Raw genomic sequence first — 7,228 nt, 5'->3', positions numbered from 1 at the left:
TAAGGGAGTTTTTCGATTTTCAAAGGATCCGAGCAATTCTCAATCTCAACCAATTGCTGCGAATAATGAGAAAATTGTGAATTTTTGTAATTAAATGTAGGATTTTTTTTTCTTTAATTTTCTGATTTTCGAGTTTGAACCCTATTCCATCCTCATAATGGGAATTTAAATGTAGAATATCACCTTTACTGAAAAAAAATTAAAAATAAATTCGACTCTATTATTTATTGAGGAACGAGAATTAAAACTCATAAAATGTGTAATATCAAAACTTTATCAAATTATTTTTTAGAACGTTCCGTATTCCATAATATGATTGAGATATTTTAATCTATATCTATAAGGATAACTAAAATTTGGAGGTACGAAAGTGGAACAAATCAACTGGTTCAACTTAGATATACATTTCTATAATGCGAGATACTAGTCACACGTTAGGTGCATCACATACATAATCCACAATTTTTTTCTTTAATTTGATTGTCTAGACGATACGCATTATACGTCATATGAATAATTTTTTTGCGATTACGATGGTACAACTACTCTACAAAATTAATGTTCAACAAATATTTGTCCACCATTATCCATTAATGATTGTCACATAAAATACAGTCTAATATTCTAGTAGCGGTTTTGTTCATATGTCATAATCATCATCTCCATTTTATCTAATAATACGAATTTTGTATTAAAAATCTTAACTTATTATTTGATGGGCTCTTCATGTACTTTTCTCTTTGATAAGCCTCTTCCGTATACGCCCATTTAAATTGCACCACTCTTACATCACTTGGAGGTTGTGGGAACACGTGTGACGATTAGTATACAACACATGAATATCGTACTTTTGAAATCATATCAAAATGTGGAGATATTGACTAAAATACATGCATGTATTTACTATAATTATCGATGATAGTTAAATATTATTCATGTGAATGTATATATTTAGTGTAATATCAAAATGTCGAGATGATGATTGAATTAATTACATGTAACTACTCTTGCGAAATTAAGTGAGCTGCGAACTTAATTGATAAAGAGACCGGGCTTAAAATTATTTAAATATCATATACATATTTTGTGACGTGAGTGAGAGCGCGCAAGTTGTTAGCTCAAACACATAAACTAAGCTGCTTTAACATGCATAGCCGAATGCGAGTTAATATATGTTTAGCGGAAGAAGAACATGGTGGCAGATGACTCTGTCAATTTAAGCTACAATATAGATCTCAGGTACCATTATTTTGGAAATCCTCCTGATTGGATTAGAACTCAATTATTTGATAACATGATGAGAGTCATTGAGACTAAAATTAATGCAGTAACGCTTTGAGCTGGTTTTTAGGGTTTCAACCCCCTATGTTACCAAAAAAGCTACCTTCATACCATGATAAAAATTAAAACTATACCATGCAACCATTAATAAAATAAAGAGTACCCAAACTTCTTACAAATACGTACAAAATTCCTTAACTACGTGAGATTCATACTTTCCACTCACGTTCCGATTTCAAAATCTCCGTCCTTATCTGTAAAGTTCAAAGTTTCAAAACTTTGAACGACACTCACATCCAGCAGTGTGGGCCATGTATTTTCACTTCGTTGGACCCTCAGACAACAGAAAACAAAAACAAAGCAAAACACGTGGTGGACCCATCAGGCATCAGATAACACATCCATCGGCCCCACTACTTATCTCCATCACAAATCGGGCCTAATACTGGGCCTCTAATTTTACTTATTTTCCAGAAAAACCTAAACAAATATCAGAATTCCCACAAAGTCCACCGCATCAGTCATGACTCACTGAGTCATCATCACCACCGACTCAGACGAGTCTAGTACAGTCACTACCATGATCCACGATACACTGGTGCCACTCAAACAATGAGACGACGACGACGACGACGACGAATGGCGACTCTGAATCCGGCGCTGCTGCGAACATTTTCGTTCCTCTGCGCGCGAGTCCACCACCGACGCCTGGGCCTCGGGCTTGCGGTCCCGAGCGGCAGGGCGTGGTGCAGCGTGGCGAGCGAGTCGACTCGGCCGGATAGTCTATCGTCCTCGGCGGACAGTTCCGCGCTGAGAGAAGTGCTGAGCGTGAAGGAGCCGCCGAAGTACCCTCGCTGGGACGACCCAGACTACTGCAAGTGGAAGTATAAGGAACGGGAGATTTTAAACGACATCGAGCCCGTCGTTTTGCTGGCCAAGGAGATTCTGCACTCTGATAGGTATGCTTACTGTGAGCTTAGCTCGCAACGACGTTGATCCCCGTCGTTTTACTTTGTGAACTGGTTTTGGTGGTTTGCAGGTATATGGATGGTGAGCGGCTGACGGAGGAAGATGAAAAGGTTGTGGTGGCAAGGCTTCTTGCTCATCATCCACACTCAGAGGATAAAATTGGCTGCGCAATTGATTCTATCATGGTAACTTTTTTCCTCCACCATTTACCGTCGGAGATTGCCCTATGTTATCTATTAATTGAATTTCTTGTGAAGAATTTAGGTTTATATTGTAGTCAAATTTATAAAATATTGAGGGTAAGTAACTCATTAGTCATTGCCAATATGTTTGCTATGGTGCAAATGACGGTTTTTCGAGCATCGGTGCATTCGTTCTTTTGGAATTGAGCCCCTAATTAGTTATATATAGGGTTGATACTCATGCACCGATCAAATTTTGTGTGGGCTGAAAAATTTAACTAGGAAGGTCTATTTTAAATTTGTAGTATCTACCAAGTTGTTTGTTGAAGTGTGAAGGATGGTTTGGAAGACGCACTGTTGTGTGTCACAAATCACCGTTGGTGTGAATGCACAATGTGTGCCTTCTTTAAGTATGATAGTTTATGTTGTATAGAGAAACAAGCCTGTTGATGTTTTCGTGAGCGGTTTGGGTTAGTGGAAAAATGGTTTCAAAGGCTGAAATCATAGAAAGAGGAGTTTAGAGTTTGTGAATTAGATTTGTGGTGAATGTATTAAGTGTTGAAGACTAAAACTTGAACATGTTCGAAAGGAATGCAGCGGGTAATTAAATGTCATGGTTGTTCTGAAGTATAAGGAGGCCTAAATGTTCATCCTATTTGCATCAATCCCTTAGTCATCGCTGCTTAAAAACATTATGTACCAATTCTATTACCCTTGTTGGTTTAATTCCTTATCTTTACATGCCCTTCTCTCCCTGTTACCTCCTCCCTTCCCTATCCAGTTCCTTCTTCTCTTCTTCCCCGAGAACCTTGGCACTTGCCTTTACAGGTATCTATTTTTAAGTTTAAAAGAAAGAAATTGAAAATATTGATGAATAATATGAGAAAGTTAAAGAAACTTTAGGAAGGCGAGTATAAAGAGTAAAAATGTCAGTCCAAATAGAAGCACCCTTGTGGAAAATGTCCAGTGAACTCAACATTATTCGAGTATCCTTAACTCCTTGAACTAAAACGCTAATGTCTTAACAAACACCAGGACACTTATTTTTGAGCAAAAGCTATTCTTTGATGTTGTTGCTCTTGTAGCTTTAAGGATTGCTCTCCAAAACAGTTCCTGTCTTTTACCATTTTTAATATGCTATTGCTGATGGGTCATTCCAATTTTTGTCACAACCAAAAGATTTAACAAGAAATTGGTGTCACCAACCTATGTAATAGGAAACCTTGGATGAATGCAAGATGTCAACTGTATTGCAACCGAGTAAGAGAAGAAACCATTGAAATATCGCTGCACAAACATGCACAACTAGAAGTTTGTGGCATCTCTTAATGATTATGTGAATAGAAAAGCATTTATCTAGGCTGAAATTTATTTTTATCTCCTCTGTGTATGATGAAGTTCAATGGGGGGCCAGTCACAGGTGCTCTAGCTTAATGAGCTACAGGCCTTTGCTTTTTTCTTACCACTTTAACCTTTTTTAGTGCATGTTTGGAGCTTTAGATCCACGTGTTCATAACTTATCCTTAACTATTGGGGCTTGTTTTTCCTAGATTATTTTCTACAGATTATTTATTTCGTACCTTTTCAATACAATTTAATGATAGTGGAAGCTGAAAGTGTAAACTATTAAAATTTTGGTCTAATTTTTTTCTACTGTTTCTTTGGCTACTCTTTCCTTAGCACGTTGGTTCAGAAACCAGTTACGAGTGTAATATGTAATCGTAAATAAAGATCTTTCTATTATTGTTTCTGTGACGTGAAATTATCTGTCTCTTTCTCAAAACTTCTCTTCTTCAGTCTGATCTTTACTTGAGCAGAACTTAAACTGACCATTTGTAAACTATTTATTGACATTGAATTTCAAGTTCTCATTGATTTCTGAACCAGTCCTCCCTTCTATCTATGATCAACCTTTATTTTGTTTGATGTGGATTCTTGTGTTTGTCTATGCAAACTAACCACTTTCTTTGTAACTTGTGTTGCTGTAGGTTGATCGGCATCCCCAATTTAAACACTCAAGGTGCCTATTTGTCATAAGAACTGATGGTGTATGGATAGACTTCTCCTACCAGAAGTGTCTTCGAGCATATATCCGAGATAAGTACCCATCCCATGCAGATAGATTCATTTGGGAACATTTTAAACGTGGTAGTGGCTAAATGTGCGTTACTCCTTCCTAACGCTTGTATTGGGGTTTAATTTTGCTTTGGTAATTACAGATGCGTATGAAATGGTATTCAAATTATACCTTGGAAGGGGAATGTCTTTCGTATTCAGATCTTCAGTGATCCACATATAACCTTGAAGTCCTCAAAGCTCATTAGATAACAACATGGCTCTCCTAGGACCCGCTTTTACTAGGATTGAATTACTTAGCTTTGCACCTAGAAGTCCGCAAAGCTCATTAGATAACAACCTGGCTCTCTCTCATTGATTAGAAGCTTTGTCAATCGTTTTAGCTTAATTAGAGAATTTAGATGGAGGAAAATATGTGTCCTTATGTCCGGCGTTCAGGATTTGTGCCAATAGAGTCCATCAGTCGGAAGATGTCCGATGTGGTGATCATTGATCTTGTAGCTTTTTGGCTGACCTTCGATGGAGATAATAACATTGCATTGTGACAAATGATGATGATACGAACGTGTGTCGTTGTTTGGCTGTGATTAACAAGAGAAAAACTTCGGTAAGGTAGGCTGACCTCAAATTTCTCATATGGTGGGTTGGGTGAGAGCTTCCCTACGGATGGCATAGTCAAGCACCCGTAGTCTAGTTTCTATCGTGTTTAATGGGCCGGCAATGGATGGTCCATCCAATAGGACCTGGTCTTGATCAATTTAGGTGGTAGCATGAGTGAAGATATGGAAATTTTGTATATTCTTACAGCTTAGAAGTCTGATAATTTGAAGTTATTTGCCTGCATGGCCCCATACTTTTTACCAACTAGTAGAAATCGAGTAGTTGAGACTGGTATTGTGAGTCAAAAGAATTAAGCTCTCACGGATGGACGTTGTCTAGGCTCCGGGGGACTTTCTTGAGTACTTCGGAGCACCCAAGATTCTTTGCGCTGTCAAAACCGTGAAATGCATGCTGGAATGTGGTTGACGTTGAAGACGAACATCATATTTCTGGTGGTAAATTATGCTCAGAAAAAATGCTTTCCCCACCGATAAGAGCATCTCCAAAGGAGATATCAAATTGTTCAGATCAGCAACAACGGTAACAAAAGACAGCATTAATGTTTTCCAATCGAGAAGCCAAATCTGATGTGGCATGACATAGATTAACATCTCTCCTCTTTTGCTGCCAAATTTGACAGCACCTTCAGATTTTTTTAATTAATTATTAAATGCTTTTTATTAATTTTTTATTGGTTTAAAGCATTATCCTTTTGTTTCTTTTCATTTCCAATGCAAAGAAAGTACATAGGAATTATTATTTTATGTTTAAAATTTGACATATCAGTTATAGAGCAAAATTTTAAAAGATGCCAAAGTGTCATTGTAAGCTTTTAAATTTAAATTTTAGGTTTAAAATTTGACAGCTTTTTTAAAGATGATCTAAGCTTTTACTTTGCATTAATTTTTGAACAACACACAAAGATGGTAAAACCAGTTCCACCACCCCCCCCCCCCCCCCAAAATAAAAAAACACATCAAAACTAGTTTGAACGTCGCTCATTTGAGGATAGTAAAGCAGTGCTAGAGTCAGTCATGCATACTGACTCTAGCACTAATTTTTTTTTTTTTGCATGACTGACTCTAGCACTAATTTATTATATCATTTACACGAAATGATAAGATAATGACCCAATTGTACTTAATAAGTTACTCTCTATCACCACAAAATCTACCAACAAATCCATGAAAATTTAATTCGATGCAGAGTCCCACTTTACAACCTGTAATAGCACCAACACGTTGTGTCCTCCCTTTGGCTTTCTAGCTTCATTTCTCGGAGAATGTACCCCAGGCAGGAGAAATAAGACTAAAGAAGATAAAGATGAAAGAAAAAAAATAAATAAAAAGAAAGCTACATTTCAAAAGAAGAAGACCTAGAAGCCCTCTCCCACTGATTCGCGCAAACTGTCTCTCTCTTTTGTAAATAAGGCGGGAATGAGAATAAGACTAAAGAAGATAAAGATGAAAGAAAAAATAAATAAAAAGAAAGCTACATTTCAAAAAAATGCCGATTAAATTTCTAAAATTCAAATCGACGGTCGAATTAAAAACAAAAAACCTTAAGAGGTGTCAATGAAAGAAGTCGGAATCAATCAACAATGGACACCAATTAACAATTTTGTTTTTTTATATATCATATACGAATTTTTGAACAATGGAAAGGTATACAAAATTAATCCATAATTGAGAGTCGGAAAATTTTATTTGAACTCGTATAATCTCTTTTTACACCCAGTTTACTCCCTAAACTCATATTATTTTTAATTAAACTATTAATATCTTTTTTAATCCAAATTTATTATCTAAATCACCCTCACAAATCCAATTCAATATGTAAATTTATCCTTACACCCATTCAAAAAATAAAATAATCAAATAAATTCATTAAACTTTTAAACTTACCAGGTTGATAATATGTAATTGCCACCAAGATTCATTTGCCCAAATAGATTAAAAGACTATTTTCGGATTAGCTTTAGATTCAACTACCTTCGGGTTGACAATATACATATGGTGTTGATTTTTCCAAACTTGATTGGCAATAAAGATCAGGTGGAGTGTTTGTTTGTGCAGGCCAATGCCCTAAAAGGTCATATTCCTATTGATATGTTCAACATG

General features: G+C 36.3%; 1 protein-coding gene across 2 annotated transcripts; it reads left to right on the top strand.

Moving 5' to 3' along the window:
* Window positions 1-1,497: 1,497 nt before the first annotated feature.
* Window positions 1,498-5,057, top strand: LOC103945325 (protein DCL homolog, chloroplastic-like). 2 transcript variants are annotated; one of them, XM_048580214.1, is made up of 4 exons: window positions 1,498-2,240; window positions 2,321-2,435; window positions 4,421-4,529; window positions 4,650-5,057. In XM_048580214.1, exons 1-4 carry the CDS (start codon window positions 1,894-1,896, stop codon window positions 4,718-4,720), a joined length of 642 nt encoding a protein of 213 aa, XP_048436171.1. In that variant the 5' UTR covers window positions 1,498-1,893; the 3' UTR covers window positions 4,721-5,057. The 2 variants fall into 2 exon arrangements, with proteins under 2 accessions (XP_048436171.1, XP_048436172.1); XM_048580215.1 differs by having other exon boundaries at window positions 1,512-2,240; window positions 4,421-4,708.
* Window positions 5,058-7,228: the final 2,171 nt, after the last annotated feature.

The sequence above is a fragment of a genome, unplaced genomic scaffold (genome assembly GCF_019419815.1).
Source record: "Pyrus x bretschneideri cultivar Hongxiangsu unplaced genomic scaffold, Pyrus_bretschneideri_v1 Contig15, whole genome shotgun sequence".
Lineage (NCBI taxonomy): Eukaryota > Viridiplantae > Streptophyta > Magnoliopsida > Rosales > Rosaceae > Pyrus > Pyrus x bretschneideri.
The sequence above is the reverse complement of the archived record's forward strand: the minus strand, read 5'-3'. Positions and strand labels throughout refer to the sequence as shown.